The sequence below is a fragment of the Merops nubicus genome, unplaced genomic scaffold (genome assembly GCF_000691845.1).
Source record: "Merops nubicus isolate BGI_N331 unplaced genomic scaffold, ASM69184v1 scaffold28153, whole genome shotgun sequence".
In the NCBI taxonomy this organism is placed as follows: domain Eukaryota; kingdom Metazoa; phylum Chordata; class Aves; order Coraciiformes; family Meropidae; genus Merops; species Merops nubicus.
In genome coordinates, this window is record NW_008601465.1 from 1 (window position 1) to 21,654 (window position 21,654).

General features: G+C 49.9%; 1 protein-coding gene across 1 annotated transcript; it reads left to right on the forward strand.

The window, feature by feature from the left end:
* Positions 1-379: 379 nt before the first annotated feature.
* Positions 380-15,299, forward strand: TIMM44 (translocase of inner mitochondrial membrane 44 homolog (yeast); the record flags this gene model as incomplete). Its single annotated transcript, XM_008938005.1, has 10 exons — positions 380-460; positions 2,433-2,582; positions 4,746-4,885; positions 5,328-5,413; positions 7,143-7,235; positions 7,383-7,507; positions 9,094-9,144; positions 10,933-11,022; positions 11,831-11,941; positions 15,180-15,299. Coding segments are annotated over 10 exons (1,047 nt in total), but the record flags the coding sequence as incomplete, so codon positions are not given.
* Positions 15,300-21,654: the final 6,355 nt, after the last annotated feature.

Sequence of the window (21,654 nt, forward strand, 5' to 3'; positions counted from 1 at the left end):
TGATGAGAAGTTCTGCTTGGCTGGAAATCCTGAGTGGTACATGGAAGCCTTAGAGTGGTTTGGTGGATTCCTTTAGTGGAAAATCTTCCTGTCAGACCTTTCACTGGGTTTCCCAGGTAACCAGCAGGTAAAATGATGAGACATTAAATTGGATGTGGGTGAAATTGAAGTATTTTCTTTTCCATTCTTTGAAGGACTAGAAAGTGCTGATTGTGTAAATGAAAAGCTGATGCTGGTTCCTCAAGTAGTGCCCAGCTCCCTACAATGTAGCTCCTTGTGCCCTCAGTTGCAGTGTTTTGCTCTGTGCTGAGTTGGTTTTGAGCATTTTCTGTCCTCATAGTGACATGCAGCATGTTTGTTTTCTTCTTTTTTTCCACAGAAAACCATTGAATCTGAAACAGTGAAGACCTCAGAAGTGATTAAAAAGAAGCTTGAAGAAATAACTGGCACAGTTAAAGAGGTAAAAGGCAACTGTGGAAGAACTCTGAGGAATCTTCCTGATATTATTTAAAATCTGGAATAAATCAGGTCTGTGTGGCACCTGTAGAAGCTGATCTGCAGTGTAATGGGACCTGTGGGCTGTTTGGACAGTCCTCAGTGGGTGCAAGAACCTTTGCTTCCTCATTCCCCTTTTTCTGCCCCCTTCTCAGCATGGACACTCATGAAGTCAACGAGGAGGAGGAGGAGGAGAGAGCAGATCCTGGAGAGGACACTGCTGCTCCTGCTCCCTCCTGTGTGGTGAACGTGCCTGCCAGGGGGTGCTGCTGGGTTTGTCTTTAGCCTTCCTTCCACAGCAGAGCTGTCAGGACCCAGGAGGTGACACCAAGCTGGAGGTGTTGGAGGAGGATCTGCTGCTGGTGTCTCTCACCCTGACAGTCACTGCCAGGCACCCAAGTCTCCTTTCTCCCTCCTGCTGCTTCAAGTCATTGTATCAGCAGTGACTGAGAACTGACTGCTCTCTCCCTTAAAGGGAGAACAAGGTCTTCTGCATTAAGTTCCAGCTGAGAGGTGCTTCAGGAGGCTCTTCACAGAATCCCAGCAGGTTGGGGCTGGAAAGGACCTCTGGAGATCATCTCCTCCAACCCCCTGCTCCAGCAGCTCACCCCCAGCAGGGTGCCCAGGGTCACAGCCAGGAGGGTTTGGGATCTCTCCAGAGCAGGAGACTCCACAGCCTCTCTGGGCAGCTGCTCCAGGCTCTGCACCCTCACCCCAAAGAAGTTTCTCCTCCTGCTCAGGTGGCACCTCCTGGGTTCCAGTTGGTGCCTGTTGCCCCTTGTCCTGTCACTGGGCACCACTGACAGAGTCTGGCCCCAGCCTCTTGCCCCCCGGGGGCCCTTTAGCTCTTGCTCAGCATTGATCAGATCCCCTCTGAGGCTTTTCCAGCTGAACAGCCCCAGGGCTCTCAGCCTGTCCTGGCACAGGGATGCTCCAGCCCTCAACCATCTCTGTAGCCTCCCCTGGACTCTCTCCAGCAGCTCCTTGTCCCTCAGGTGCAGGATCCCCACTGAGGAGCAGCTGCCCTGACACTGGATTTCAGTGTTGTGAAGGTTTTCACAGCTTCAGTGCAGTGTGAAGGTCACGTGGAGCCAGTCCCTGCTCTCTGCTGTGCCCCTTCACTCATGTTCAGTCTAAACCTGCCTGGGTGTAGCTTCACCTGTACCTACAGTCAGGAGCTGCACGTGATGTCCACATCAGCAAAGGGCTTTATCTTCTCAGTACCACTGAAAGTGCTGTGAGCATCTTTGTTAGCCAAACCTCACTGAAAAGCAGGAAAAACCAGCTGGTGCTGTCACCCTGTTGGTTCTCTTCCTCTGCTCTTGTGGCTTGTGACCCTTCCAGGGTTGTTTCCCTGCTGCCAGTGAGATTTCCCAGCTCCTGGAGGACCTGGTGTATGGCAGCACGGACTGAAAGGGTGCCCAGCTGCTGGTAGAATCCTTTTAACTCCTTGCAGGTGAGATTTTTGGCTCTGTAAACACAGCCAGAGTGATGTGTATAAAGCTGTGGGACTGAGAAAAGCATTTCCCAATTTTCCAGGAGGAGTTGCACAGCAGAAACCTGTCTCAGCCACTTCAGTACCTCCCCTTAACAAGCAAGAAGCATCTGATTTTTTCAGAGGAAAGGGCTGGGGTGTTGTAATTCTGGCTTCTCTTTGAAGTCAAGAAAAAATACATCTTTTTTAAGTCTGTGGGTAGCAGCTGTCAGATGTGTGGTCCCACGAGCAGCCAAAACTCTTCTGCACACCCAGAGGTGTTGGATAATGCTGCAGTGCCAAACCCTGGTGCCCCAGTGAGTCTGCCCTGGGCCAGGTAACTCTGGGTTTGGTCATTCTCGTCGTGTGTGTGTGTGTTAGGAGATCTTCAGCCTTCCCAAAAAGGGTTTATTTTGGTGAGTTTTTCCCTTGGAATGACCTTTCCTGTTGTGTTTTGTTGCAGAGTTTGGATGAAGTCAGTAAGAGCGATATCGGCCGGAAGATAAAGGAAGGGGTGGAAGAAGCAGCCAAGACAGCCAAGCAATCTGCAGAGTCAGTGACAAAAGGAGGGGAGAAATTAGGCAAGACAGCAGCCTTCAAAGCTATTTCTCAGGTACTTGAGTCCTGTCCCTCTGTAGGACCCAGTGCTGTGGATGCTGCTTATCATGGGAGTCACGTGCAGCTTTGTGCTGAGTGTAAAATGAAATGCAGAACCCTTTTAGCCAGAGCTGGCAGAAGGGGATGAGTTCAGGAGGTGGATTTTGCAACTCTGGAATTTACTTCACAACCCTAGAAAAGGGTGAGCTTGGAGGAGCTGAGCTCCTGCTCAAATCTGCTGCTGGAAAAACCAGTCGCTGGGTTTGTGGGGTAGGGCAGCAAATGTCTTCTGTAGACTGGTGTTCTTGGGAATAAACCTGCTTAAAGCTCTCTTTTTCTAGAAATCTCTAACCACTCCTGTGGTTTGATGTCACCCAGTCAACAGAGAGTCAGCCTAAGAGCTGATGTTCCCCTTAACTGGCTTCTCCTGCCTCCTTGGGAGCCTTGGGAGTGGAGCCACCAGGCCAGGCAGAGTTTTGGGCTCTCATCAGTCAACTTCCTCTCATTCTGTGTTTCTGATAACACATCATCTGCTAAAGGTCACTTCTAGCTGCAGGTCACATTATACACTGGGGTTTTTTTTGTCTTTTCTCTAATGAAACCTGTTCTCTGACTCCACCAGGCTGCTAACCTAAGAACTGTCCCCTCCATGAAGCAAGCAGCTAGGCCAGACCTCATAAGCAGGCAGTGATTTGATAACGACCTTAAAGTCCATTTTTTTGAGGCTTAAAGACTGTTTTCCCTGTAAACAAATAAACCTTTTGATTCCTTGGCAGATTTAACTGCTTCACAGACCTTTTGTGGGCTGGGAGCAGTTCTTGTAGCTTTGCTGTGCTTCCTGAGGTGGAGGATTTAGACTGTTTGGTGTAGTACCTCAGAAAACCAAACACAGAGAAGTTGTAGGAGTCTCATTCTGAGCTCCCCATTGCTTCAGTCTTGAGGAGATATTTTATTTGTATAATGTAGAGCTAGATGATATCTCTGGGGGCTTGTGTCTTCTTCTCTTCCCTGCCAAGTCCCTCAGATGGTCTTTTAGAGTCAGTAGGAACAGCCTGAGCTTTGGAGCTTTTCATTTGCTTATCCTTGATGTCTAAAGTCAGTTAAATTCCAATTTCTGCTTTGTGTCAGCTCTCTGGCATCTCTTCTGCCTAGGCCCTGCCTGAGCACTGCTCAGAAATTCAGCATGAGAAGCAGAGCAGCCAAGATTGAAGGAGAAACACTAAAAATGCCTCTTAGTCCCAATCCCTGCTGAAGTGTGTGGCCAGAATCCCCAGCAGCAGTGGCAGGAGGATGCTGCTTCCTCCTGCCAGAGCCTGAACTGTGGGTGCAGCTGCTCACTGAGGAGATATCTGTCAGTCTGGATTCATCAAGTCCTCTGTCTTGGTGCAGCCTCAGCCAAGGGGGACAATATCTCCTGCCTCTCCTTGAGTATAAGCTACACTGCCATGAGTTTTCTATTTCATATTTTCTCTGGCAAAACAGAGCTTGATTCCAGGCTGTTTTCTCAGGCAGAAGGTGTGTAGGATTCTACAAAAACTGAGGTTTCTTTTTGTTTTGGGGAGAGCAGCACTTTAGTTTGTTGAAGCTTGGGCCTAGAACTTGGATTTTCTTGACCTTGCAGTTGTTGGTGTCCCAGAATCTTTCTTTTTGGCTATGAGGAATCATTCCTCCTTTTACCTGGGGCTTGCCATCCTCTCAGCAGCTGCTGGGGGCTGATCCACCTGCCTTCCTCTGGCTCCAGAGACTCCATTTAAGCTCTGCAGAGATTCCCCCTTACATCAACTGTAAGCTTTGACTGTGTCCTTGGCTTCAGCTATAGATTTTTTCCTTAATTTCAGGTTGATGCAATACACCCATCCCTTTGCTGTCCTAGGCTGTTAACATCTTCAGCAGAGGGTTCTGGTGTGCTTGTCAATAGACATCAGCAAAGAAACATTTGCTAAGGGAGAGAAGAATAGTGGAATATTTTCTTTGGGCTCTTGGATCTTTTTCTGTTGGGTCTTGGATCTTTTGGGTCTTGGATCTTTTCTTTTGGGTCTTGGATCTTTTGGGTCTTGGATCTTTTCTTTTGGTTCTTGGATCTTTTTCTTTCATTTTCTTCAGCAGAAGCAATTTTCAGTTTCTGGGAAAGGGGAAGGGGAACACTAAACCAACCTAATAAGAGCTATTTTCCTTTCAGGGAGTAGAAACTGTTAAGAAGGAAATAGATGAAAGTGTTTTGGGGCAGACTGGTCCCTACAAACGTCCGGAGCGACTACGAAAAAGAACAGAATTCTCAGGGGAGAGGATTAAAGAGGAGAGAATATTTGAAGCTAATGAGTACGTATGGGATGCCATTTAGGGGAAATATTGCTGGGTGTAAATCACTAAAAACTTTTCAGACTGAACTACAGGTCAGGGAGGGTTAAAATCCAAGTGCTGAAGGCTGTGGGGTGAGGCGTGCCCTCAAATCTCCCATCAGTTGATGAAACTGAATCTCCTGATAGTGAAATGGGGCACTTCAGATGAGAAAGTGGCTACAGAAGGTACTGATGGGGGTTTTTGACTTGTGCCTGTGCTGCCTTTTCTCCATTTGAACATCTTGCTGTTGAATTATGTTGGCAGGGCTCAGTCTGAGCTCCTTTCCTTCCTCTGCTGCCTTCTCCACCCAGTCCTGTGTTGTTGTGGCATGTGGTGATGCTCCTCAGGGTGGCCTTGGGTTTGTTTTCTCTTGGCTGTAGGCCACTTGTTCACCACTATTCATGTTTTCTGTGCTTTCTAGGGAGGCCATGGGTGTGGTGCTGCACAAAGACTCCAAATGGTACCAGCAGTGGAAAGATTTCAAGGACAACAACGTGGTCTTCAATAGTAAGTGTTGCAAAGACAAAGGAGCAGCACTTTATTCTCCCTCTCCTGCTTCTTGCTGTGTTGGATCCCATGCCATCTGTGCAACTAGTCTCAACAGAATGCAAACCCCTCACCCCTTTTTTTTTCCCCTGTTGTGGTGGTGTGAAGGGGAGGTGGGTGTTGCTGACAGCCTTGCAGCTTTGCCAAGCTGCTCCATCTGTGTTCAGAGCCCTCCCCCAGCCAGGCATCACTTCTGATCAGTCCCTACTCCCTGTAGGCACCAAAACCTCCTCTCACTGTTGTTTTTATGAACCCTCTTCATTGTTTCAGGGGTTTTGTTTTGAATTTTCTAGTCAGCTCCACTCTGGCACTGGGAAGAGGCTGGGGCTTGTGTGCATGTCAGCAGGGAGAGCTCTTCTTCCTCACCTTGAGCTTACAACAGAGAAATATCTTGGCTGCAGGGAGCTGGTTTCTGTTGTCATCTGCTTAGAGCTCTGGAACGTGTGGGACTTTGCCTCCTTCCTGGTTTTATTGCAGAACAACTGAATAGCTGTACTGCAGTGGGCAGTGACTCTTGAGAGGTGTCTGGACACTTGGTGGCTGAAAGCTGTAAAGAAGCTTGAGACCAGAATCCTTCAACAAACCCAAAGAATCATTGCCAGTGTGCTGCTGGGGCCATCACTTGTTAAATCAAAAAAAAAAGAGACACTTTTACAGTGTCAGTGCAACATAGAATTCACTTTGGATTGTGTTTCTTCCCAATTTCTTTTAAAGCAGCATTTTTTTAACATCCCATTTGTTAGCCTGTCCAAGGAGAGATGCTCAGAGCTCCCAAAACTCCTCCACCCCTCTGCCATCTGCACCAGCTTGCTGTGTTCTCTAGCTTTTATATGGATTTCCAAGGCAGTGGTTTTGCAGTTCAGGCAGTGGCTGCTCCAGGCTCTACACCATGTGCTCTCCCTTCAGCTGTACCAAGAACACTCTGTGGTTTTTGGAAGGAGCAGAAGCTTCAGGGCAGGATTCCAATTGTTAATTGACCTGGTGGGAAGAAGGATCCCTGCAGGGCCCATTAACCTGCAACTACCTTCTGCAGCTCTGCTCCATCTGATGATGTCCAGGGACAGATAATGGGTTGGTTGGGCCCTTTGTTGCAGTGATGTCTGCTTGCTTAAGTGGCTTTTTTTTCACCCCAAGCCCTTCTTTCTGATTTTTAGATTTTCCTTTGAGTTCTCCCTCCCCATCCATGAGTTCTGTAGTTCTGCAACACCTTTGGCTTGCCTTCCTATCAAGCTTTCTTATCAAAAGCTGCTTTAAAACTGCATCCTCACTGCCAGCTTGCTGTTTTATTAAAAACTGGCAAGGTTTGAGGTCTATTCTTGATTTCCCCCACCCCCAGTTAAACTTTCTGGTGTGGTTTTTGCATCCTGCTCCCTCTTGTAGCAGACTGAATCAAGGGTGTGAGCAGACTGTTGCTGGTGTGAGGTGTATTTTCTGCCTCCCAATCTGCATAGAAAGGGCAGAGCTCCTGGCAGCTGAAGTGAGAGAAACCCTCTTCTCCTAGTGACAGGCACTGATAGCTCAGAACATGGCAGGAACAGCAGGAGAAAAGTAACTGTTGACATTAAAACTTGTTAATCAAAGAGATTGAGAAGAGAACTAGCAGCTTTGATCTGCAGCCCCTTGCACCTTGTTCCCTGCTGCAGGAATGGAGGGGAAGGACACTGCTGCTCAACTCTCTTTTCTTTTCCAGGGTTCTTTGAGATGAAAATGAAGTATGATGAAAGTGATAACGCCTTCATTCGAGCTTCCAGAGCTGTCACAGACAAAGTCACTGACTTGATAGGTAACCTGCCCTCCCTTCAGCTCCCTTCCTGCTGCGGATTAGTGCCTTGGGCCTGTGCTGCTGCCCTCTGGGATGGATCCTGGAGCTTTGTAGTTTGTTGTGTGGCTCGTTATCCAGCAGCACTGGCTCACTGAGTTGTTTTCTTAGGTGGATTATTCTCCAAGACAGAGATGTCTGAAGTGCTGACAGAGATCCTCAAAGTGGATCCATCCTTTGACAAGGATCGTTTTTTAAAGCAGTGTGAGCATGATATAATCCCCAATGTCCTGGAGGTAAGGTGGGGGTGGACTGTGGTGCATTTGTTTTGCTTTTTCTTCTTTTACTATAAGAGGGTAGATTTTTCTTGTTTGTTTTCTGGTGCTAAAATGACCAACTGGGACAGTTTTTGGCTTCTCCAGCATCCAGCTTTGCACAGAACAGGAGATAACCTTGAGATGAGGAAGTTGGGGCCCCCATAACAATTTTCTTTCATCATTTAGTAGACTAGCCAAGATTTTTCTGGCCTTGAAAACAACCAACTGCCTTCTCCCATGAGAAATGATACAGGCATCAGAGGGATCAAACTGCAGGGGGTGAATGAACAGTGGTGAGAAAATGATGATCTCAAATACTGAGAAGGGGAAGAATGTTCCAAGCATTGCTGGGTGATCTATAGCTGCTTGGGAAGAAGACCAGGTCATGATAAATGGTTCAGTGAAGATGTTTCTGGCACTAGTCAAAGGAAGTGTGTGGAACTATATGGTTTTTAAAGACTAAAGTATAAAACCACTCAGAGGATAGCAGTGATGAAGGCTGTGACCTCAAGTGTAAATGGAGAGAGTTGCTCTCCCTCTAACAGTACATCAGAAAGGGCACTGAAAGTACAGCAGGAAGAGTTTTGAGACATTTCTATGAGACTGGAAAAAATGAGGCTTGAAGAGGTAACCACTAAGAGAGAGCCAAGTGTTATATTCTCCTGCAGAGCACTGCAGTGAGTGGTTGTACCTCAAGTTGATAGGTGCTAATACCCAGGGAGAAATATTTCTGCTACTCCTACTTATGAGGTGAATTTATTTATTCTAGAGGGGAATAAAAAGAATTGGATGCTTCTGGATGCAAACATCCTGATGCCTGGTTAGGTTGGGTCACTGCTGTGTGGCTGGTTTGTGTCTCAGCACCAGCTCTGGGGCTGGGATGCTGACAGGGAAATAAGGCAGAGCTGTCCTGGTGAATCTGCTTTTCCTAACACTGCCCTGTCACTAAAGCAAGCTGCAAAAAATGGGCTCTTGACTCCTGCAGAATGAATTTTTCCCAGGAGAGGGTTTTTTATCCCAACTCTAGGCAGCTTACAGATGCCAGCAAGCATGAAGATTTATAGTCATTACACTGAAAAACACCCTGCCATGTACAACTACCTTTATTTTGAGTTCTGCTCAATTCCCAGCATCTATCTTCTGGTGAATTCCAGTTTATCACAGTGTGTTTTAAAGAGAAAACCCTTTCATGAATTGCAGAAGGTTCATTCTGTGCCCTGAATTTTTTTGCAGTCTTGAAAGCTGTAGATCCACACCTTGTTTGTCCTCCTGCTTCTGTCCAATCCTTCCTCCCAGGGTCTCAGGGCAGTGTGTTTTCTGCCGATTTTTTGGACAGGAAGGTTTAAAATAACTTTCATCTTAATTATTGAAAGGTTTGTGCACCTCTCACTCTGCACACTTCAAGTTCTTGCTGCTTTGAAGCTCCTGTCCTTCAGGGCTCCACAAGATGTTAATTTTAAAGCCCTTTGCTGCTGCAAGTGCTGATGGTTTCAACTCTCTGATAGAGGAGTTGTTTATTTGAAAGCATTTTAGCTCCTGTTTCATGGGGGGTTTTCCTCTTGTAGGCTATGATGTCTGGAGAGCTTGATATCCTCAAAGATTGGTGCTATGAAGCGGTGAGTAGAGCCACAAAAAAACATCTCAAAAGGTTCTGAAAGGTTATAGAGTAATACATGAATGAATAATAAATAACTGGAGGCATTGCAGACTTCTTCAGCAGTCTGGGTGTGAGAGAAGAGCTGCTTCAGAGACAGCAAACTCAGAGCTAAGCTCAAAGGAGCCTCACTAGCTCTGGTTCTGCACTGCTCTTCTTCATTTGGAAGGGTGAGAAGGTGCAGAGGCACTTGAGCTGCCCCAAAAAGGTGATTCTGTTCTGCTGAAGGAGTCGAGTTGTCCCTGGAGCTGCTACACAAACAGCTCCATGGCAATATCCCAGCAAACAATCCCATCAGGCTGAAGGGTTTTTCTGAAATTGGAGCTTCAGGTGATCAGCTTCTCACTGCTGGAAAGTGAATTCTGTTCTGCTGTACAAAAAGAACCTGGGTTTGTTTTTGTACTGAGCTAGATTTTCAGTATTGGATCTGCTGCTGGAAGCAGTGACTGTGATTTAGGTGCCATTCAGTGGTTGAATCATTGTCCACTTCACTTCAGGGAAGCAGATCCTCCTGACAGCACAGAGGGACACTTGTTCTGGGCTTCACTCAGCTCCAAAAGAACTGTCAGAGGCAACACAGAGCCCTAGTTCTCATTCTGAAGAGCTGAACTGCTGAAAGTCAATGTTTTTGCTGGTCATCACCACCAGAGAGGGCTGGAAACACACAGGCTGGATGAGGCAATTGGTTGAGCTGAATTTCTTGTGATTAACATCTTCCTAACCAATACTGCAGCAGGGAAGAGTGAGATATGGAAAGCAGCCTGAAAGCCAAGTTCTTTATTTGCCCAAGCAAGCTTTGAAATGACTCTGTAGAATTCCTTTCAGATCTCTAGAGGGAAGCAGCAGATTGGCTGCAGTTTTTAAGATAAAACCCAACCCCTTCTCAGTGAATTGTGGTTAGAAATTCAGCTCAATAGTCAAGAATCATCCATAAAATAAACCAAGGGAAGAAAGGAGCCTCTTAGGAATGTAAATCCAGGAGATAAAGGCTCTTGAACAGAATCCTACCACAAATGTGTGGTGTTGATCACTAAAGTGTTGGGATACAAACCAGTAAAACACAAACTCATTGAACTGGCAGATCAAGCAGCTGAGCTGCAGGTTCCTGCCAGCCTGCTGGCTTGGGGACAGTGTGTGGCTCATGGAGCTGTCTCTGCCTGCTGTCCTCAAAATCCCTGATCCATAACTCCAGCTCCATTCTGTGACCTTCCCACTGATTTCTGTAGGATAATGACATTTAAATGCTTGTGGTGAAGGTTGGGAGACCCATGGGTGGGGGTCTCCTGTTTGATACCTACCAAGAACATCATGGTAGTGCTGGAATCCAGTAGAAACTCACTATCCCCAACCATTCTGGATGAATAAATAAAGCAGCATATGTGTGTGTGGCTAAAAGGAGCCAGGAAATCCTGGTCTGCCTCCAGGCTCTGACTGGGTTTTAGGGAAAATAGCTTCATTCCCAGACTGCTGCTCTTTGTCTGCTGTCAGATCAGCATTGCAAGTGCCTTGGCTCTCCGTGGAGCTCCTGATCTGGCCAGGGGGAGGTGTTTTTTTCACTGAGATTTTGGTTGTGGGAAGCCCAGAGCATTTGGTGTAGCTGGTGGATACCTTGCAAGGTGTAGGTGTTGAGCTCCAGAAAGCTGATTTTTATTCTTACCTTTTCTGGTGGTTCTCCCTAAGCAGAAAAATCCCTTTTTCTTTGTGACAGAAGAAATTCAAACGTGTAACACAAATTTGTTGCCTCCTTTAGACTTACAGTCAGCTGGCTCACCCAATCCAGCAAGCCAAAGCCATGGGCCTGCAGTTCCACTCCAGGATTCTTGACATTGACAACATTGATGTGAGTGTCCTGCTCCATATTTCACCTTGGGGGATGAAAATAAAGCTCGTGGCCTGAGGAGGGGGTTTCTTTTTTGCTCTAAATGCTGGTTTTTTGCCTCATTCTACTCTGCCCTTTGCCATTTTTGCTGACAGAGGAGCAGCTCACCACTGCTGGGAGGGTGAGGTCACAGGGCAGAGTCACTGCTGATCCAGCCTAAGTGGTTTGTCTCCTCTCTGCCAGGGCACTTGGGTCTCAATCACCAACGTATAGATTGAGAAAAGCTGATAAAAAAGCCTAAAAAATAAATAGCACTGAGCTGGGGATGTCTTGGAGAGCTTTGGTGGTGCTTGCTCTGGGTGATAACATGCAGAACTTCCATGCCATGCAGGGATGGTTGTTAGAGAGACACAGAAGATTAATTTAAAAGCAAGAGGAAAAAACTTCAGTTGTTTTGCTTTCTACAGAAAATGGCATTTTTAAAAAAGAAAACAAGGTTTCTTTTATTTCTGGTTTCTAATTTGGAAAGAACAGAACAGAGCTTGTTCTTGCTTCCCAAGTTTTTAGACTTGGAAAAACTCTGAAGACTTCCAGAAGAGTTTTGACAAAGCTTTTTAGTATGGGGGAAAGTTTTGGGGAAGATACTTTGCAATCCCTAAAACCTCTGTATTAACAGATAATACAACCTGATTAAAAGAAGCAGATTCAGCTCAGGGGGAGGCTGGGGCTTGTTGGCAGGGTCCAGCCCTAGAAATTGTGTTCAATGCTTGATGCTTTTACACAAATCTGCAGAAATTGTCATCTAATGGCATTTTTTTGGTCCTTGCAGCTGGCTATGGGGAAGATGATGGAGCAGGGACCAGTGTTAATCATCACTTTCCAGGCTCAGGTCGTGATGGTGGTTAAGAACCAGAGTGGAGAAGTGGTGGAAGGTGACCCAGTAAGTGATGCTGTGTGTGGGGGGGTGTCCCTGGGTCCCCTGCCACCCCCCTTGGGTGTCTGGGGTCCATGTGGGTGCCCCTGGGTGTCCTCACACTGCCCTCACTGGTGTGTGTGGTAGCACATCTCGTGGGTGAGGTCTTGCTTCAGCTCAGGGTGGGCTGGTTATTCCTGTCAGACTCCCAGGGTTAAGAGAATTATTGTGTGGGAGAGTCTAGAGCAGACAGAGAAAAGGGGGTTTTGAGTTCCCAGGGAGGAGAGGAGCTGGAGCTGTGAGCACCAGCAGCTCTGTGCCCTGGCCAGCACACTCCCTGCTGCACTCATCCTGCAGCTCCTCTCCTCTGGCACCCTCTGGGACAGAATCCAGCTCTGAGGAAAGCTCCATCACAGCCTCCACCTCATCCTGCTCTGTTTTCTGCCTCCTTTTCCCTTCCTTAAAGGGCACTGTCAGAGCAGAGCACAAAGAGCAGCACACAGGCTGGGAGCTGGAGTTAAATCATGGGAGGGAGATGGAGAAAACCACCAAGTTGAGGGGTTTGGCTGCTGCCTCCCTTCACTAGCACCAAACATCTGACAGCACCACGAGCCTTTACTCACCCAAACCATCCTGTATCAAGCTGTGTTCAGTGCTGGATGTGCTACAGGCTTCAGATGGGAACCTGTCCCAGGGTGATTTGTGCAGCAAACCTCTGGGGGTTGCACTTTGCTGGGCTTTAGCTTTTAACACACTGAACCCAACCTGCCTGTTGGGGGTGAGTGATGCTCAGCCAAGCCTGGCAGAGGTAAGCACAGAACATTCTCCTTCCCAGAGCTCACAGCCCAGCAGGTTTTTGGAACCCCTTTGTTCTCAAGTGGCTCAGGACCCAGACAGCTCCTGCTTGGGTTGTCTCTGAGCTGTGTTTAAGCAGCTTAATGATATCTAATGGGGCACACTGAGAGAAACCTGGAGCTTGGCTGTTTCTAGCAGCCTTCCCTGAAAATTAATAGGTGCATTTAAGAAATATTGGCTTTTTCCAACCATTCTTTTGAGCCCTGGCTGTAAGTTTACCAAAAAAAAAGGGCTAATTTTACTGACTGGGTCCATCTGGACTGATATACAGCCCTGTCATCTCCACTGCAGGGGAGGAATAGCTGATAGAGTGATTTCTTGCATTAAATTACTGCATTCCTAGAAGATAGATATTGATGTGATAATTATTGAACAGGATATCAAAGTCTGTTTGCTGTCTGATTTCTCTGGAGCAGCAATAAATCAAGGAGATGCATTAAAATTCTCCATTGGAAACAAAACTTCAGCTTTAATCAAATGTCAGACCAGGGCTGGCTGGTAACTCTGATTTGGTGTTCACTGCTGAGAGCTGCTCCTGAGGAGTATTAAACCAATGACATTTGAGGGAAAAGGAGCCTCCAAGTGGAAATTCTCTAAATAATAAATAATTGCTGCAGTATTTTCCCTGCTTGCCATCGTTTGAGTTCCCAGAGTGAGGTGTGGGGACACCAGGCAGCCTGGGCCAGTGTCTCAGCACCCTCACAATGAAGAACTTCTTCCTAATTCCTAACCTAAATCTCCCCTCTTTTAGTTTGAAGCCATCACCCCATGTCCATTCACTACAAACCTTTGTAAAAGCCCCTCCCCAGCTTTCTTGCAGACCCCCTTCAGATCCTGGCAGGGTGTCCCTGGAGCCTTCTCTTCTCCAGGCTGAACAACCCCAACTCTCTCAGCCTGGCCTCACAGCAGAGAGGTTCCAGCCCTCAGATCATCCTTGTGGCCTCCTCTAGACCTGCCCCAACAGTTCCATGTCCTTCTAGTGTTGGTGGCTCCAGAGCTGGATGCAGAACTCCAGGTGGGGCCTCAACAGTGTGTAGAGCAGGAGAATCCCCTCCCTGGAGGTGATTCCCACCCAGTTTTCCATAATGGACTTGGAAAAACACAAAAAATCCTACAAATAAAATTCTGCTGGCTATATTCAATCACTTGCATTACCCACTTCAAGCTTAAACTTTGGGGTTTATCCTCAGGAAAGATCTTGGTGTTGCTGCACCTCATACAGCACCTTACACTCACCAAGAGGTAAAAGTTTGTTCTGTTTCTTCTCTTGTCCCCTCTGCTCTTCCTTCTGCCACATCCCAACCATCCCTATGATTCATTTTCCATCCCTGTCAACACTTCAGAAACAAGTTAATCTTCTGAAAACACCCAGCAAGAGAAAAAAAAATGCCTCTGTGATAGGTGGTGTGTCTAAAGTATTCCTTTTCTAATGACTGGTCTGGTAGCAGGAGTCTCCCCCCTCACATTTATAGGCCTAAATTATACCCTCTAAAGGTTCTCCCCAGTGTTAAGTGAAGCAGACATCTGGGAGCTGAGCCAAGCCACAGGCTGATCCCTCAGTGCTGCCTCCTCTGAGGGCAGGACTCGATGTGGTGGAGGGTGAAGGGATAAAATCCACATCCCCTTTGATTTGCAGAAGGGCTTGGTGGCACTCTGCCAGCTCTGGGCTCTGGCTCTGACAGCCACTGTCCCCTCTCTGCTGGCACAGGAGGTGCTGAGGTCTGACCTTCACCCTCATTCACTTCCTCCAAACAAAACCCACTCTGTTTTCATTACACACATCAAGATGGAAAAAGCTCAGAGGGTTTTTTTCTCCCCCCTCTCTGCTGAAAGCACTGTCTGCACAACGAAGATCTGATGGCAGAAGTGGTGTCTGTCTCTGCCTGGACTGGGTTTGAGCTGATTTTCAGTGATAAATGTTGTTTTCTTCAACCTGCTGTCTCTCCTCAGAGCGGGTGATGATAATTCCTGCTTAACTGGAGCTGCTCAGAAGGCTGTGGGGAGGGGAAGCAGCTCCCAGGCAGGGTCAGGAAGGAGCCTAAATGGGATTGAAAGCTCCAGGGAGTGTTCAGCCTGGCAGCTGAAGCAGTTTGAAACCAGAAATCTCTGTTTAAAGAAGAAATCTCATCAAACTTGGCAGTGGTGCCAGCTGATGTGTCTGAGATACAGATATTGAGCCCTAGCCAGAGGTGGTCAGAAACTCTTCTTCTGCTTTTGGAAAGCAAAAGTTTCTCTGTTGCTGGTGCTGCTGAGTTTCTAACCACAATCTGGGAGGTGCTGCTGGAGCTGCCCTTCCTCTGGACCTTCTCAGAGCTGGAGGCAACAGCAGAACAGTGTCTGGAGGGGGTGTGGAGCAGGACCTGAGGAGCTCTGTGACCACCTTGCTCTCACAAGAGGCTTTTCCTTCCAGGACAAGGTTCTGCGGATGCTCTACGTGTGGGCACTCTGCAGAGACCAGGATGAACTCAACCCCTACGCTGCCTGGAGGCTGCTGGACATCTCCTCCTCCAGCACTGAGCAGGTTCTCTGAGCAGGATCCCACCCGAGGGGCTTCCAGCACCTCTCCTGAAGAGTCTCCATCCCTGGACTCCACCCCCCCGCCCTGGGACGGGCCGTGGAGGGCAGGAGGTTGGACTGGCTCCTTTCAGAAGCACTTTGGTGTGTCCTCGTTAGCCCAGTGGCCCTAATGAAGTGGAGGAGCCTGAGGTCTCTGCCTCCCCCTTGGCTGTGTCACGTCCTGCTGTGAGAGAGGTCAGGAGGTTTCAACCTGAACGTTCTGAGACACGAGCAGCTGCTGTGGGCTCCTTTATTTTTTCAAGTTGTGCCTGAAGGAGGCTGGTTGGGGGCCTTGAATGTTCCCCAGAGGTGGGTGTTGGAGAGGGAGATGTGACAGATCTCCTTCCCACTCACCTTCATCCTCTGGTGGCCTCAAAGCATCCCTGAGAAGATCTTAGAGGTGCTTTTAAGGCTCTTTGACCTTTGGCTAACATCCAGCCCTTGGAGCAGGTTGCACCAATAAGCCTTCTGCTGCTGCCTTGGCTTGCACTTTACTGCACCAAATACAACCAGGACTTTTGCCTCTTGAGTCTTTGTTGGTGAGGAGCAGAGGCAGGATGGAGGTGGTGGCATCAGCAGGGGTGGGGGTTTGCTGCTGGTGAGACTTATTTCTACATCCACGAGGAATGTGGAGGGGTGAGCAGCAAAGGAGCAAATAAAGGACAGCAAGAAGGAGAACATCATGTGTGTAGCTCAAGTATTGGGTGAGGAATGAGGGTGTAGATCACACACCCACTGCTTGGAGCATGTTCCCAGTGAGGTTTCCTTCACCAGGGGGACTTGTGTTTCACTGGGAGCACTGGAAGGCACCAGAGGGTGAGCTCCTGGCACCCTGACCTGCACTGGAGGTTTTGAGGAGCTGTGGGTCAGTTGGGATGAAAGAGAGGAGCTGCCAGTTCTCTTCTGAGTGTCCACATCAGTTCCTCTGAGCATCCATGGGGACATCTCACAGCCCTTGGGTGAGGTGTTCAACTCCAGCAGCTTTCCTAGAGTGAGGGGTGAGGAGTGTGGGCAAACCAACAGCAGAGTCTGCCAGAATCCTGCTCTGGGTGGGACACAGTCCCTGGTGCCTCCATCATCCCCCTCTTCTCTTTGCCAGTGAAGTGGTGTCAGATTTTTACCCCAATACCTTCAGCACTTGTCATGGGTGAGCTGCTGGAGCAGGGTGGTTGGATGGGATGATCCCCAGAGGTCCTTCCCAGCCCCACCACGTTGGGGTTGTGCCATGGAGCCGTGGAGGAGGAGTGAGGGATGGTCACCCAGAGTTCTCTGCTGGTGGCTCCTGGGCTTTGGCCAGAGTCTGGTCTGCAGCACGGGTGGGTTGGTTGGTTGGTTGGTCACCACGAGGTTCAAGGTGACTCTGCTAAATCCCTCTCTTGGCTTTCTGGCCAAGTTGGTGCATGGTGGAGGCCTGGGAAGGAAGCTCCTCCCCATGAGCCAGCTTTGAGCTGCTGTCCTAGCTGGGCAGAGAGCATCAAGACCCAAGAGGGAGCTTTGAGGAGCAGCAGAAACCACAATGAACCATCTCAGAGCTCTGCGTGGCTGTGGAGGGGTGGAGGCTGTGACCATCTGGCTCTTCCCTCTTCCAGCCTCCAACTGGGATGGACCCAGGGACTCCCCATCCCACTTGGGTGCTGCTGGGGGGTCAGTTGGACCTCTGGGCAGGATCCCCCCTCAGGAGGAACCTGTTTCCTCCCAACCCTCATCCCCAAATCCCAGCTGCTCTGCACTCAAGGGACAGCAGAGCCACTTCACCTGCTGCAGCTCAGATACTTTCATTATTTCTTTAGCTCTTGGCTTAATTAATTCTCTTGGGGGGGGGGTTATTCTTTTTTTGGAAGTCATTCCAAGCAGCCATCTCCTGGGAGGTGCAGCCACAGACACCAGGCTCAGCCTGCACCTCACAGGAGGAGGAATTTAAGTGATTCTTAAACACTTCTGGAGATTTACAAGGGGTTGTAAACGTTTTGCAGCCCTGAGCCCAGGCCTGGACCTGCTGGCAGCCACCACCCAGCTCTGCTCTGAAGGTGCAGACCTTGGGAGTGCTTCTAAATCTCTCTACCAAAAGATGATGACTCAAAAACTGGGGAAGTTGTGGATGCTCCAGCACTGGAGGTGTCCCAAGGCTGGGTTGGACAGGGCTTGGAGCAACCTGGTGTGGTGGGACTTGGAATGAGATGGTCCTTGAGGTCCCTTCAACCCATTCTATGGTTCTGTAAAACCAGGACAGGGAGAAAAACCAGGATGGGGAGATCTGGACCCATGGGCTGCAGCTTGGGGCTTGGGGGATTAAATATCCAGCACGCTCCAGCCCCCCCAGGTCCTTCTTGGAGGGAGGGGCCCAAAACTGACCCCAGGATTTGAGGGGCAGCCTCCCCAGTGCTGAGTCCACAAGGACAATCCTTGCCCTGCTCTTGCTGGCCACACCAGTGCTGACCCAAGCCAGGGTGCTGGTGGCCACCTTGGCCAGCTGGGCACACACTGGTTCACCTCCAGCTACTAAACCTCTGAAGGTTGGGCTGGGCTGATGCCTGCACTTGACTCTGGAGCCCCAGGAGCCCTTTGTGAGGACTTGTGGAAGCTTGGGGAGATGTGGGGGTGCAGCAGAGTGGGGCTGGAACTGCTGATTGGAGGTGGGTGTGGATGAACATCGTTGAGCAGAGAGCACCAAAGGTCCCTCTGCCCCTCCAGCAGCACCACAAGGACCATGGTGAGACCCAAACACGTGCTCCAGGCGACCTGTCCCCTCCTTAACCCCCACTCCTGTGCTCTGCTTCTACCATTTCCCCTATCCCTTTGCACTGGGGTGTCAGGAAAACTTCTCAGCTTGATGAAGAGATCTGGGATCTCCACGACAACGCCGTCAACCTCTGAGTCAATACCTTGACTAATCTTCCCACCACCTCCAGTCTATATATTGAAGAAGAGATTGATGGCTCTTCCTGGCTTCCTGACTGCAGAGCTCCTGTCACTGCTGCTCTTTCTTGCCACAAGCCTCTTCCTTCAGCCCCAGATTTTCCCATCCTCCTCTCCAGCACTGGAGCCTCATTTCAGGGGTCTCTTCCTATGTGACTCAGGCAGAAATTTGAGATAATTGGGGTTTTTCTTGCAAACTCAGTGTTGTCTTTTGCTGTCAGGGGTCAACCTCAGCACAGTTCCAACCTTCTCTTCTCCATGGCTTTCTCTTTGGAGAAGGGAAGAGCTTCAGGAGGAAAGCTCCCTGAAGAAATGAGTTCAAGGTTTCTTTCTTAATGGATGGAAAAATCAAACCCAAATTGGTTCCTCCCAAGCCCCTTCCCCCCAGATTTTGCTCTTCAGCCCTGGGCTGGGAGGTTCTGCTGGGAGTATTCCCAGCTCATCCCCTTCCTCTTCCTGTTGTAACTCTGGGATTCCCCTTGGGATGGATAAATCTCTCCTCTGCTGGGATGAGTGTTGACTCCTTTCCAGGATTTGGCCTGATCTGATGTGAACCTGCCACCCAGCACCGTGGGCTTCTCCTGGGGAGCTGCTGGGTGGGACAGTCAGCCACGAGCTCCTCAGGCAGCTCCTCTGGCTTCCCTTCTGCACCCCCTGAAAGGGAAAAATCATTTCCTTGGTCATCTCCAGGCTTGAATCTTGATTTATCCTCACCAGCTAATTCTGAGCCTGCCCACAACGGCTCCTGCAGCGTGTTGAGGTCAGACCCAGTCAGGATTCGCTGGATTAGCTCCTGAATACTCATTGAAATACTCGATTTAGACCTCTCGGGCTGTTTCTGCTCTGCCTTGCTACAGATCCAGCCATCCCTTGAGCCTCAGGAGGTGCTACCACCCCCCCAGCCTGTGGGAGCATTTGATGGCAGGACAAGCAGCCACCTCAGACCTCTCCTCTCTGGCTCCTGTTCCCCCTTCTTGGCATTGTCCCTGCTGCCACATCCTCCCTCTGTGGTCACCATCAACCTTTTCCCACTTCTTCAGCCCACAGGTTTGGCTCTCAGAGAGGAAGAGGCCGAGCAGTGGAGTCTCCCTGCAGCCAATTCCAACCCCAGCCCCTTGGGCTCGTCCTTTCCCTTTTCCCAGAGGAAGAGGGAGGAAGACCCATGGCTGAGGAGGCACTAAATGAGTCATTTTTTCTGCTGCTGAGGGTCATTCCAGGGTTGAGTAGTGCTCTGCTTCTCCTCTTGGCTCTGAGATGCTCTTCACACCCTCATCCCAAAGGTTCCTCTCGTGGGCACATCTCACAAGCTCTGCAGCTCCTCTGCAGAGGCTGGGGTGGCACCTGGTCCAGCTTTACTCCAGAGATTTCTGTTTTCTCCTCCTGAACAGCTCTGGAGGTCAGAAGCTCTTGGCCTCTGTGATGAATCTTGGTGCTCAGGACAGATTTACCCCATCTGACCTTTGATATCTTCCTCAGCTCCTCGTTTTCAGCAGCGCTCTGACCTCCAGCTGCACCTTTGGTGGGTTTCCAACCTTCACACCATCTCTGGAGGCAGAAGTCACATCAGAGATGAACAGTCACAGCTTGCCCTGTAAATTACAGACTCCCCCTGACCAAATGGATGGAAGGTGGTGGCTGTGGCTGCCCTTGGCTGGAACGTGGCTGGGTTTCCTTCTAGACCTTTCCATCGGCTGAGATGTTGGGCCAAGTTTTGTGATTCATGAGGGTGAGTGCAGCTCCAGTGGCTGAGAGCCTGGAGCTCCACCAGGAGCCCAACCTGCTCTGCCCTGGGGGGTTTTCCCTTTCTTTTGCTTCCAGTTTGTCCCTGACAGGAGCCTGGTGGTTCCTCCTTTCACTCTTCTGCTGTTTGTTGTCATCATTCTTCTTGCTCTTGGCTGGATGTCCTGGGTGGCCTGAGGAGCTCTTGCCATCACTGACCCCATTGTTCCCAAAATTCTGTCATCACCTTCCCTGGGAGCTTCCCCCCAAGCCTTTATTTGTGGTATTCCTCGGGGTCACAGAGATGTTCCAGCTCCTTCAGTCCTCTGCAGCCACAACCCCTTATCTACAGACCTGGGGTCTGTCACCTCCCACCTGGAGAGGTCCTGGGATCCTGTGGTGACCCAGCAGCAGCCTGGTGGGGCAGCGACTCCTGGGGCCACAGCCAAGCAGCTCCTGGGGGAATCTCCTCTCTACAGAGGTCTTCTCCAAGTGCCAACAAGAGGGGATGGTTTGAAACGAAAAGAGGGAGATTTAGACTAGAGAAAAGGGTGAAATTTTTGATGCTGGGGGTGGTGAGCAGGAGTCACACCAGGAGCATTCCAGGAGGAGCCATCTCTAGGTTGTTCTCCAGGACGTGTTGGTCCAGGATGGGCAGTTCCTGCTCAGTGGCTGAGCTCTGAGGGCTCCCTGGTGGCTCCGTTGGGTGGCTGCTCTGCTGGCAGTGCCTCTGGGTGCCTGGTGAGGTGGGAATTGCTGGCTCTGGTGCCTGGACCTTGGTGGGAAATGACCTGCTTGTGACTTGCCTTGGAAGGGAGGAAAAGCCCTGTCCAGGTATTGTCCTGTGTTGGTACAACGGCTGCCAGGGCTGCTGGCTGGACACGACCAGCTCTGGTGGTCCCAACCCTCTTCCCTGAGCATCCTCGACAGGTCCCAGCTCTGTGGCCATCCCCACCACAGGACCCTGCCCTCCTCACTTCACTCATCTCCTGCAAAGCCACTGCAGGCCTTGGGCTGGGTGCTGCTGGCCCCAGGGGCTCCATCGTGGGGTTGTCTCCTTCTCTCCCACCCAACCCCCAGCGAAATCACAGAAGAAAGCAGCTGGGAAGAAGCTCTGAGATCCCTGATCCAACCTGGGATCCCTGATCCAACCCCTGCAGCTGAGCTGGAACACCTCTGAGGGTGAAGACCACCCCCAGAGCTCCTTGATGCCCCAGCAGCACTGGGAGGAAGGGCTCCAAGCTCCATGGCCCGGGGCTTGCAGGGGCCCATGGTGGTGGCTCTGGTCGCCAGGGTGTCTCCACGTCAGTGGGGTTGCCATGGGAATGGTGACTCACCTCTGCTGCTGAGGAGCTGCTCCCGTGGGTTGTCTCCAGCGTGGGAGGTGCCTTTGGTCATGGAATCATCCATTCCATTTGGGTGGAAGAGACTTTGCAGATCATGGAGTCCAACCCTTCCCCCAGCACTGCCAGGTCCCCACTGCCCCGTGTCCCTCACCCCACATCTCCACAGCTTGGAAACCCCTCCAGGGGTGGGGACTCCACCACTGCCCTGGGCCGCCTGGGCAACTAAAAACCCTACACACGTCACCAGTGCTGTGGGATTCACCTCCTGGCAGCAAAGGGCTTCCCAGCTTTATCTCCACCTGGTTGCCCCATGTTCTCTTTCCTCTAAGCTGTGGGGTCTCTCCAGCA